Raw genomic sequence first — 13151 nt, 5'->3', positions numbered from 1 at the left:
CAAGTTACACGGTATCAGTGGTCGGGCTGTAACGAGCAATTAACATAAGAAAAGTAAACTGTCACTATTAAGAATACCGTAGCTGCAAATTTTACTAAACAGTAAAAAGCAACAGTGATTGCTTTTACAAAGACTATGTGATAACATCTGTTAAAGGGGGTTTCCACTACTCAATCCGTATGTTTTTCCCTTTTCAAGTAGTAACAACTCTACTCAGCGACGGTTCCACCGTCTCTCCCAGGATCGCGTAACAGTCTTCCGTCACATGATCCTGAAGGACAATCAGCGCCGGCTTCACTCTTCCTGCCTTCGAACGTAGGAAGTGAGAGAGCAGCAGCCCGTAGCCATCTGTTTTACTTGGTTATCAAAACTTAATTCCATATCCACATGCTTGCATGGAAATTGCCCCCATTTTGCTTCTTTTTGTAGCCCCCTAGCCCTCACTACGACCATTTTACAGCACAGAAGTTTGGGACTTGGGTTTAATGGTCAAGTCTGGGCCCCGAACCAAACTTTGAACAAAGATACGGACAAAACCGGAACATCCCAACTTTCATGGGTTCACTCATCCCTAACTGTGAAGGCCCTTATCTCAGGAAACATATGGTGGATTAAAAAAAACAAAAACAAATTAAAAACAGAATATTCGGGGAAACTGCGGGAATAATATAAGGTTAAAAATATGTGGCCACTTTTGCCCTGATGATAGGTCCTCTTTAAATGTCGTCAGGGAAGTATGTCTGTGAAATAGCTTTGATTTTGAGCAAAAATGCTAAAATTTCGACTTCATGTGTGCCTAATACATCGACAATATAAATACATGGACTAAAAAATGCATTTATGATTCCAAAAAAGAGACAGAAATTACAAAGTTTTATTTCCCGGGAGAAAATATTTCATTTTTTTTTTTCTGCAGAGAAAATTACAGTAACCACAAATTGCTCTGAACAATTCCAAGGCTTCTTCATAAGACCACTTGAAGATGAAATCTCCTAAAGATTACAAATATAACTTTTTTTTCCTAGTCTGTTATTACGTACCGTGAATGGGGAGAGCGGGCCAATCTTGTGGCCGTAGCGTCGTATGGCCTCTCTGATGTGGCTAGGCTGGATGGCATCGCTGTTTGACTCAATCCCACCAGCTGCAGCGCTCTGCAACACAAAAAGGACCCAAGCTGCTATTAAATGAGAAACATTCAACGGGACCTCAGCACGTAGAGACGTTCAAGCTCAGCCTCACTCATGTCATGAGATTTTATTCCCTTTCAGTACTTTCTACCACATCGTCCATCATGAAATAATTGCTGAAAGTATCCAAGGTGATAACATGAAAGTTCTATCTAGTTTTTGTACAGAGAACCTCACTTTCTGGGGTCCTTACCCATTAAGAGGACAGGGGCCCCATGTGATGAGTCCAGAGAAAGAAGCAAAACAAAAAGTCAGGACACCAATCTATAAAGTTATATTTCATATGTTTTAGCCTCTTTTAGTAAAGTCAATCAATAGGGGTCCACAACCTGAGACCCCCACCATTTTCTCTAAGGAACTAGTAGAATTGATTAGCTTCTACTGAAGTCCCATCAAGTGGTATAAAGGCAAATATATGGGGCCTGTACAAGGCTCCACTCAAGCTTGAGCTAGCAGCTTTTGCCCCATCCCTAGAGAGGATCAATGAGGGTCTCAGACTCGCAACACCCAATGATTAAGAACTTACAAATTTTGGTAGAAAGATCCTTTACAATAAGCAAATAATAAAGTGTCTCCACCTACTGGACCCCTGATGATTGGCTGTAATCGGTAGGAAAATCTGTAACATGTTCAATTAATCTGCAGTACCCACCACAGGGCAAAAAAAGAATTATGCAACCAATGATTTACTTGTGTAATGTAGGACAGGATTGGGCCTCCAGTAGAAGGGACAATTTGACCCAGAGATGAGGATACTGGACAATATTCTTCAATTGGGTTTTCCAGTGGCTGTCTGCAGGATAGATGATAACTCGCTGATCGGTGGGTGTTCAACTACGAAGACACGCACAACTCTACAAATTAGGGAATTTTTATACATATTATAAAATGGCGGGGCAGTTCAGATGCCGAACAGCCGGTCCATTCATTCCCTACACAACTGCTGAAAAAAGCTAAGGGCAGCGCTCAGCAGCCCCACAAGGAATGAAGGGAGCAGGGGTCGAGCACATGCACTGCTGATCCACAAAACGGAGGAGAAAAGGACCTGCTCTGAGTCTCACATATCGAAGACATGGTTCAAATTTCAAAACGGAGGTGTATGGATCAACGAAACTATATGCATTTGAGAAAAAAAAATGGACGACACATGAACAAGTACAATGGAACGGGAAAGGCAACTGACTTAACTGAACCGTTAGAACGATTGGTGGCTGTTTTACATTGTCATTAGCCTAGAGGCACATACTTATAGCATATACTACAAATACAATAATACATTCACACCGTGCTACAAAACCTTTCTTAGAACTGGGGGACGATAATAAAAATAGCCTTGTGTGCTAGATATTGAGCCCTATTAGGTTATGTAGAGAATCTAGAGAAAGAACCTTTATTTTTCTGACTGAATCTTGGAGGCCATCTTGACCGTCTCTCTTCCGATGACTGGACTTCCGATGACTGGACTTCCGATGACTGGACTTCCGATGACTGTCTCTAAACCACTATAACCACTTTATCAGGAGGACAATCCAAAATAAAAAAGAGCCTGTCCTGAACAGATGAACATAGTTTTCTAGTGCTCAGGGCAGGTATAAAATCATTCCCCTATGAAGAGAACTGAGGGAATTCAGAGCTTTGAATAAAACCCAATTCAGGAACAAAAGTCCTGTTCGCGTTATGCTATGACCCTCAGTTTAATGTACACATTGGAAACAAATCTGTATAGTGTGCTTAAAACCTTATGGTGTCTGATGCTTAAAAAGTCAGAAAGCTTTTTTTATTTTAAGGGCGTCTACCAGCCAAATGGAGACCAAAAGGACATTTAGTGGAGACCTTTGTATAAACTCACTATAGGAAACTTTTTGGGGTATTTTTATTCTATGTTAGGATGTGAGAAGAATGGAGAGAACCCAGACAAGCCCCAATGCATATATAGGTGACAGATGTAAGCGCTGGCCAGATTTCAGCCCATTTATGGTTGGAAAGCCATGTGTTGGCGTGAAGGATTTAGAAAAAGTTGCAGGAGGACACGTAAAATCTTATAAAGATATGAAGGTCAATAACAGCTGCAAATTATTTTCCTAAAATAAAATAACTATTCACAATCATCAATAATTTCAGTAATGGTCCTAAGCAGACCCTCAGCTGTCCTGTTCAGAGGTAGACTAGTATATATTAATGTTTTCCTGTATTGTCTATTTTTTTTCTATAAACACCTCTGTGGAGAACCAACAACAAACGCAGCGCAGCCAACAAGCAGCCCAGAAGTATAGAAGTGAACAAGCGCCTTGTTATATATGGTGGAACATTACAAAACCACAATCTTCCAGCCTTGGTTTGATCGGAGCCTCAACTGACTACTTTATTCTACGCCGAGTGTTCCAGGTGAATAAATATCTCTATGTATCCATGTCTTATGGCCACATGTACACAAACACGGCATAAATGCCCTATTAAATGACCAAACGTCTCCTGTTTGTGCCATGTCTAATGACAGAACCAATGAGTCACTTCAGGTCCGCTGGCCATCTCATAATGGTCACTGCATGTCTATAACTAGAGAGGTCAGCAAACTTCGATGTGAAACCATTTTATTGAGCGTTTTGGAAAGATGAGTTCTCTCCTATTAATTGGATAAGGGATAACTTACTGATCTATGAACGTCCGACCACTAGGAGTGCCAGAAATGCCGAGAACGCCATTGGCTGTTTATAGGACTGTTGAAAAAAAGCCAAGTGCTGTACTTGGCTATCTCCAGTTCTCGGGAACAATGAGGGTCTAAGCAGCAAGACTCCCAGTGAGGCTGGTACTGGTTGGCAGGGTCAGAGACCTTTGACTCCATGTTTTCATGATACTGGATGTCCTAGCGGAGATCCACCTGATGTGGGGTAAGCCAATATCCTGCCTTGTAACAATTCAAAGCGAGACCTCCTAAACCAATAATGAGCCAGATATTGAGTTACAAGGCAGTTGCCACGCACGCGAGTGTGGACCCACTGCACCACAGAGCGGGCTTACAGTGGAGGGGCTTGACTAAGTGCCTGGGGGGTATTCAGCAGAGCCTCTGATGGTGAGGTTGGACTTAGCTGTGCTGGTAGACACCAGGTAGCACTCCAAGGCAGTCCCCAGACTGCAGTAGCTGACCCCAGGAGACATGGACGCAAGTACAGGGCTCAAGGTAACAGGCAGGACTGGATACTGGTATTGGCTCAGACGAAATGGCTGATTCAGACAGGACCGGATTTGGGTAGAGACCGGACCACGGGTTTAGGTACACAGACTGGATCGGGTTATAAGTACAGACAGGTTCTGATTCAGAATGGACAGGTTCGGTATCAGACAGACAGGACAGATTCGGATTCAGGCAGTCAGTACAGGACCGGTTCAGGCAGAATACTAGGTCACAGGGACCTGACAACAGACTAGCAGGTGAAAGACACACAGTATACTGAAGTTGCTCATTCCTTGAAGAAGCAGCTCAGAACGACTGCCTTGAGAACAGATATATGGAAGGAATTAGGTATAAGTAATGAGGCTGGAAGCTTCAGCTGTAAGACACAGCATTAATTTGCTTGAGAATCTCAAAAGGACCAACAAAGTGAGGATACAGCTTATAAAATGGCATCTTTGGGCGGATGTACCTCTAGGAAAGCCAAACCTTGTCTCTTGGCTGAAAACAAGGCAGATCCAAGCGTCTTTCGTCCGCATGCTTCTTCACCGGTTCAGACAACTTCACAAGAGTGGCTTTGGTGTCCTCACAGATTCCGGAGTTCTTTTTGACAGCATTGGCTTTCAAGGATGCCAGAAATGGTAATCAAAGGAAATTGAATATTATTCTGTTGACCATACACAATGAAGAATGGAGAACTCGCCAATGCCTCACTGACATGACTGTTATACGAGAACGCCGCCCAAGGCAAAATCTTGACCCAGTTGTTGTTGTATGCATTGGTAAAGTGCCACAGTAAATTAGTAAGGATCTAGTTAATTCGCTCCACCTGGCCGTTGGACTGAGGGTGGGAAGCAGAAGAGAAGTCCAAGGATACGTTAGGAAGCTTACAGGTAGTTCTCAAGAACCTGGATGTGAATTGGACGCCCTTATTGGATACGATTTGAAGTGGTAACCCGTGGAGGCAAAAGATGTGCAGGATTAACTTTTCTGCGAGTAAGGGAGCGATAGTAGAGCAGACAGAGGAGTAAACTGATCTATTTTTGAGAAGCAATCCACCACATCCCATATGATGGAGCATCCAGAAAACACATTAAGATCTATGATAAAAATACATCACAATGTGCAGCTATTGAGCACAAGGGAAATGAAGTGGTAACAGCCATCCAGACGGAAGATATTTAGGGGTTTTGTTTCATGCACACGAGGGATAGGCAGAAACAATATCTCTCTGCATGGTTGGCTACCAATAAAGTTGCGAGATAAAGAAGAGTCGTCTTTTTCGGCACATCATGACCGCTCGGCCAGCTTCGATGAGTGACCCCACAGCAGAACGTGCTTCCTATCTGAATATTTTCGCAAGTGAAAAACAACAAACGTTCATAACTATCTTAAAGGGCTCAATTATACTGTATGTTGAGGCTTTTCCTCGGTTGATAGATAAAAAGGACCTAGAGAGTATGTCCGTCTTGATATTCTTGTCTGCTGGACATGAAGAACAAAGTCAAAGGGGGTGAAAACCAGCGAACATCGTACTTGGTAGTGATTTAGCCTCTGTGCAGATTGCCGGTAAGCCAAGTGATCTTGTGGTCGGTGTAAATGACGATGGGGGGGACAGCAGCTTTGAGTAGATATTGCCACTCCTCCAAAGTCATTTGGTGGTCTGCTCAAAGATGCATATTTCAAATTTGGCATACACGCAATTCTCCCTGAGTCTCTACAAGACCTGGCGAACATTCCTCCTATGAGTAGGTGGATCAATAGAGAAGACCAGTATGTCATCCATATAATCAAATACACAAGAGTAGAGGAGGTCACAAAAGATGTAGTTTCAGAATTTTTTAAACTACTGAGGCATTACTAAGCCCAAATGGCTTAACACAGTAATCGTAATGCCCACCTCAAGTGTTAAAGGTGGTCTTCCATTCGTCCTCCTGATTTATGCACATCAGGTTATACGCTACCTGGGACAATCATGCGGCCTATGTAGAGGTAATGTCTACACTATCTTCTTATCAGAGATGTCAGTGAAAGACCAGTAAATGGGTGGCAGAGCCAACAGACTACAGTAGACTGACACCAGTGGTTAGACTGGACGAATAGGGACGAGGAACCTCTTGTGACAGGACTGTCCCCAAAGGAGCACCTCACTGGTTCTCCAGTCTAGGACTGGCTCATGAATTTGCAGCCACGGCTATTGGATGTAACAGGCTTGGTAACACATAAAACGCAATCCTCTCCATATGAAGAATTCCTATCTGCACCTCCACCTACTCAAACACGAAACAAACGCACAGCTTCATTTAGGGATCTTCCATTGAATGATGAAACCATTAGAGGAATTTGAAGATGTCAGATGGAAATCAGATACCGATCCAGCAAGGCCTGTTGCATGAAGTTTCAAGCGGAACCAGAATCCAGGTAGGCAGCCTCAGTAAACCGACTTTCTCCACGCGTCACAGACAGTGGCAGAGAGGTATTATCCTCACCTACGGTTGCCACTCCAACACTCGCTAGGCTTAAGAGATTTCCGACAAGTTTCCCGACTTCTCGGGACAGGTGCAGATGAGCTGTTAAGGGCTACCGCAATAGTAGCAAGGACCCCTGGCACGACGATGTTCTTGTCATTGCTCAGTCAACTTGAAGTGGTCGACTTGCATGGGCTTAGGAGTGGCAGAAGATGTAGAAGACTGTGGAATGATTGGTCTTTGGAAGGATGGAGCCAGCGGCATCAATCTCTTCTCACATGTCAACTCTCTGCTGTGTACTTGAAACCTGAGATCGATTCGGATTGCCAGGGAAACAGTCATCTAGGGAGGTGGGAATACTCGATGGCCAGTTTGTCTTTAGTCCTACTGGCCAGCCTCTCCCAGAAAGCTGCTACCAGCACCTCATTGTTCCAACCAAGTTCAGAGGACAGGGTGCGCAAATGTATGTATGATGTACTGGCCTACGATTAGACTACCCTGATTTAACCTGAGAAGGGAGGAACGTGCAAAAGGGACTCGGTCCTGCTCATTGAAAACCTTGTGGAAGCTCCCAAGGAGGATTGCAGATACAAGGTTATGGTGTCCACTCTCTCCCACTAGAAGTTGAGCTATCCGAAGGTCTCTCCACCCAAGTGAGACATTAGGAGTGCCACAGAGATATATTTTACAGGGGTTGTCCCACTCTTCTATTTTAGGAAGAACCTGAGGGGGGTGCACTAAAAATAATAAATAGCACATACTCACCTACCGATCTACCGCTTATCTTGTGTATCACTGCCTTGGTTCCCACTGGGTTTCCTATTTCTTTTCCACTTTGGTCAGCACTTGACCACTGCAACCAATGGATGGCCACTGATTGGCTGTATTTATCAATCTACAACATTGTAAACAGAAGAGAGAAGACCTGCAGGGGACCTAGTCAGCGGACTGCAGCATCAGCAAAGGATCAGTAGGAGAGTATGTGATTTTCATTATTGTTAAATCACAAACCCAGGCTGGACAACCCCAAAGGTTCATCCAGCACATGATGTAGAACCTGGTAGAAAGGTTTATTTTGATTTCATGAATAAGTGTAATAAAAACTGTACATGTGCTGTAAATATTCAGCCACAGGTCACGGATTGTAGACATAGTACAAGTAATGCAGACCTCCCCCCTACATGACGGATGGTCATTCTGCTTACGCAAAGGACTCTATATTGAGGTCCCCATCTATAGAGCCAACCAGAAAACCAATTCTTCATGAACACCCATAAACAAGACAGAAAACACAGTACATGAATCATCATGTTGCTGGTTCTATTGGAAGATATCTATACTCTGTGTGTCTATATGTGACCATCCAGTGGCTTTAACCCTTGCCACCTGTTTAATTTTTTGGGACGGTAGGGTTGGAGACCGCTCTACCTGCATTCCTCATACCTATCTACACTTACAAACGGTGGACCCTTAAAGGGTTGTTCCTAACGTTGAGACCATCATCAAACTTAGTCTTTTTTAGGAGTTTTTTGAGTGAATCATCTCCAAAATTCTCCACAAAAAATACTTCAAAAAATGCTGGAAAACTCTTACTATTAATTTCTATGGCAAATCCACTTCACTGCTCTTATAAACAGTTTTTTAAGCTTTTTTTTTTCTCCTGAAAGGGGATCTGTCATTAGGATTTTACCCACCCAAACTATTTATATGTACATGTAGCTTTTTCAAAGGCAAGTTCAGCAATATCTTTTCATGGCCAGTCTGTTCCTCTATTACTGAGAAATCAGTGTTTGAAATTATATGCAAATAAGGCTGAATAGCTATGGTAGATCTGAAGCCTCTGTCACTCCAGCTCTATTCCTTGCCCGACTACGCCTCCTCCTGCTTAACTGAAGGCTCCTTTTCCTGAATTCACACAGCATATTGGCTGTCCGTCAAACAGGAGGAGGCGGCACTGAACAGAGAATAGAGCTGGAGTGATAGAGGTTTCATCTCTAAGATAATCCTTCAGCCTCATTTGCATATCAACTCAAAAGTGGATTTCTAAGTGATGGAGAAAAGGACTGGCCATGTAAGGGTCTTGCTTGACTTGTCTTTGAAAGCTACTTGTGCATATAAATAGTTTTTGGGAGTGAAATCCTACTGACAGATCCATTTTAAGAAGTTTTAGAATTTGGTACTGGAGTGAAGAAGCGGGGTTAACGTTGCACTACCGCCAATAAGGAGAAATGTTGATTACTTATAATAATAAATTCCTTTATTCCATAGGTCAGGTCTACGCGTTTCAGGGATCCTGTCCCCTTCTTCAGGATAATGATATTGTTGATTGTCTTGGTCCTGAAGAAGGGGACTGGATCCCTGAAACGTGTAGACCTGACCTATGGAATACAGGCATTTATTATTATTAATCAACATTTCTCCTTACTGGCGGTAGCGCGGTGTTAACCCCGCTTCTTCACTCCAGCACCGTATGTTAACCCACGTGGGGCTGCTGCAGGCGTCATCATCTTTGATACCTTCATAGGGGTTGTGACTTTGCACAACCCTGGTACGTGAGTGTTATCTTGTATACACCACTATTTTTTAATCTGGTAAGACTATTGCGCTCTCTTTTCCCTAGTTTAAGAAGTTTTAGAAAACGCTTGCTTAAAAAAAAAAAAAAAAAATAACTAAATGTCACACCTTTGAAGCAGATCCTGAAGGTATTGTCCAATCGTAAGCCTACAAAACAGCAAAAAAAAACAAAAACTTCCAAAACCTTTCAAAAATATTCAGGAAATAAAAAACTCCAAAAAGATGAGTTTCCTGAAGCCGCTACGGCTTGAAAAACTTGTTCTCTTGAGTGCCTCAAAAAACTCAATATGCACGTAGCCTAAAGGCCCCGTCACACTAAGCAACATCGCTAGCAACATCGCTGCTAACGAACAACTTTTGTGACGTTGCTAGCGATGTTGCTGTGTGTGACATCCAGCAACAACCTGGCCCCTGCTGTGAGGTCGTTGGTTGTTGCTGAATGTCCTGGGCCATTTTTTAGTTGTTGCTCTCCCGCTGTGAAGCTCAGATCGCTGTGTGTGACAGCGAGACAGCAACAACTAAATGTGCAGGCAGCAAGAGCCGGCTTCTGCGGAGGCTGGTAACCACAGTAAACATCGGGTAACCAAGAAGCCCTGTCCTTGGTTACCCGATATTTACCTTTGTTACCAGCCTCCTCCGCTCTCACTGTCAGTGCCGGCTTCTGCTCTGTGCACATGTAGCTGCAGCACACATCGGGTTAATTAACCCGATGTGTGCTGTAACTAGGAGAGCAAGGAGCCAGCGCTAAGCATTGTGCGCTGCTCCCTGCTCTGTGCACATGTAGCTGCAGCACACATCGGGTTAATTAACCCGATGTGTGCTGTAACTAGGAGAGCAAGGAGCCAGCGCTAAGCATTGTGCGCTGCTCCCTGCTCTGTGCACATTTAGCTGCAGCACACATCGGGTTAATTAACCCGATGTGTGCTGTAACTAGGAGAGCAGGGAGCCAGCGCTCAGTGTGCGCTGCTCCCTGCTCTCTGCACGTGTAGCTCCGTGCGGTGGTAACCAAGGTAAATATCGGGTTGGTTACCCGATATTTACCTTAGTTACCAAGCGCAGCATCTTCCACGCGGCGCTGGGGGCTGGTCACTGGTTGCTGGTGAGCTCACCAGCAACTTGTGTAGCGACGCTCCAGAGATCCCTGCCAGGTCAGGTTGCTGGTGGGATCGCTGGAGCGTCGCAGTGTGACATCTCACCAGCAACCTCCTAGCAACTTACCAGCGATCCCTATCGTTGTTGGGATCGCTGGTAAGTTGCTTAGTGTGACTGGACCTTTAAAGATAGCCTCTATCAACAGGACAGCTAACAACTTGCTGATCACTGGGGGGTCTCACTGTTGGGATCTCAAATAATCCTAAGAACTGGCCATGGAATTGAGCGGGGGCAGTGCATGCGCATAAACTGTGTCATGTGATGTTCAACTCTGTACATACCTGCTGGCACAGCGTCGTCACGCCACAGAGTCTTTACAAGCAACCTGAGGCTTCTGGATTGTTCTACCAAAGCTGGTCTTTGGCTGGTTCAGGTTCACTGGTCTTCAACTCTCCAAGAGTTAAGTCCTGTAGACTTGTGAGCAGCACCTAAGAGCTCAGGTTGCTAATTGCCTCATGAAGTTGTCCCCTCCCTATTTAAAGTGCAGCTTACTTCCTGTATGTGCCGATGATGGCTTCAGTGATCCCGGTCTTGGTGGTTATCCTGTTTATGGTGATCCATTTTGCGCTTCTGAGTCGTGTGAGTGTTCCCCTATTGTGCGTTACTTCCTCCCCTTTTCGTTGTCCTCCAGTACACTTTTTTTCTCCTATGTGTTTTGAGTGCTGTGTGTACGAGTTTCTGTTCTCACTTGTCTATGTCAATTCATGGGGTTTTGTCTTTGCGTTTTCTGGCCCGCCCCAGGGGTATGGGAGAGGAGGAGCAAGATCAGGGTTCAGACAGGAGTTAGGGTCATGCTGGGGGCTCAAACCTGGCTACCATCAAGCCAACTTCCAAGATAAGGGACAACACTGGGTCTCAAGTCTGAGGGCCAGTCTAAAGACCCCTGTCTTGTCTTGTTACATACCCCGGAGCTTACCTGTCTATTTATTCTCAGTGAACTGCCAAGAAAACCGAGCGTTGAACATGAACAGTCCCATGAAAAATGGATACGCACAAGTGGTCTCTGCTCTATTCGGATGAAGCATTCAGAGCCCTGTTCTTGGGATTGTTGGAAGGCCTAGTGTTGGAAACCTACCAATGCACAAATTATCACCTATCTTCTTAATAGGTGCTAATGTTAAATAGAAAACCTTTTAGTACCACAGAAGTTTTCCTTCACAAGGCATGACTTCCACATACCGTCCCTTCTAATATAAGGCCACAGACAGGAGGACGCTTTTTTTTTTTTTTTTTTTAGCTCGTGGTCCCGAGTGAGTTTATTTCCAACAACTGGAATGAATGCAGTAAATCAGTTTAATTTCTTGTCTAGTGAACCTGGAAGAATGAAGTCCCGGTAGAATGGTCGCGAAAGCCCGGCTCTGCCAACAGAAATAATTAGCAAACAGTAACTCTTGTAGAGTAGGACAAATATAGTCACAATTAATCTCCTACAAACTGTATAACCTAGACTCCAAAGCGAGGTAAAAATAACACGCCATTCATGTTTGCACTGCAATTTGCATAAACCACGTAAAAGAAAAAATATAAAAAAAAAAAATGTTCAGTTTAATATTTTTCTCATACGGCAAAGCTTGGTTAGACCACCAGCACCAGCGCTCGTCCCGCTGTAAAACCGGCCTTTGATGACTGTTCCACGGGCTCCTGTAGACTAATTTGCTAACATATTTTTCCTCTATTAAAATACCATTTCTCCTTGATTTTTTTTTTTTGTCGTGGAATTACCCAGTCTGCTTTTGCATTTATGGAAAAAAAAAAAAGAAAAAAAAAAAAAAGGTCATCGGACTCACTTAGAAGAGATTCATTATTGAAAAATTGATACGAAAATATAAAAAAAAAAAAAATTAAAAAAAGACCCAGCGCCAGTCAGCGGCGGGATAATTGATGCAAACGTTCCAGTTGTTGTATATATATTCCTGGGCAAGAGCCGCTCGTATATACATATCATTACCTTATTACGTTTCCAGGAAATAGTATTTTAAATTTGGCAAAATAAATGGAGTTTCTCTTTATTTATTATTCATGTTGGACATGGAAAAGAAAATTACATCAAATCTTCTGTAAATGTCACTGTAAAAGTTACTTTTACTAAAGAGCAATAAATTAGAGCTAGGATATTACAGGCCGTAATCTGCCATGGTGGGTCCTTACCACCAGCGTAGCTAGGGAGAGGGCAAGGGTGGGAAACGTTACCCGGTGGGGCTCACCCGGAGAGGCCGCCACTCTTACCTGTACCAGCCTCAAGAACGGAGGGGCACATACAGGACGTCAGGATTTTGGCACAGAAGGTGCGATGACATCACCTCTGCCAGCGGACTGATCAGGATCCAGGGGTTAGGCGAGTATATATAACATTTTTTTATGATTTTGTCTGCCATGCTATTTTTTTTGTGGGTAAGCACAAGGGCATTATTGGGGTTGGGAATCGGGGGCATTACAATATATAGAGAACTCTGGGAGCTAATATTACTATACGAGGGGGGAGATCAGGGGCATTATTACTATATGTGAGGGGAATAGGGGCATTATTATTATGTATTACGGAATCAGGGGTAATTATTTACATGTATGGGCGGATCAAGGGCATTATTACTATACATTGCA

At 43.7% G+C, this 13151-nt stretch overlaps 1 protein-coding gene across 2 annotated transcripts in view; it reads right to left on the bottom strand.

Annotated features, from left to right (window-relative positions):
- Positions 1-13151, bottom strand: part of SUPT3H (SPT3 homolog, SAGA and STAGA complex component) — a 712666-nt gene that overhangs the window by 148204 nt on the left and 551311 nt on the right. For both annotated transcript variants that reach the window (XM_075341184.1, XM_075341185.1), the window contains one exon: positions 1041-1151. In XM_075341184.1, coding sequence (XP_075197299.1) covers positions 1041-1151 — 111 coding nt within the window. The remainder of the gene's footprint in view (positions 1-1040; positions 1152-13151) is intronic.

Source organism: Anomaloglossus baeobatrachus, chromosome 3 (genome assembly GCF_048569485.1).
Source record: "Anomaloglossus baeobatrachus isolate aAnoBae1 chromosome 3, aAnoBae1.hap1, whole genome shotgun sequence".
In the NCBI taxonomy this organism is placed as follows: Eukaryota; Metazoa; Chordata; class Amphibia; order Anura; family Aromobatidae; genus Anomaloglossus; species Anomaloglossus baeobatrachus.
The sequence above is the reverse complement of the archived record's forward strand: the minus strand, read 5'-3'. Positions and strand labels throughout refer to the sequence as shown.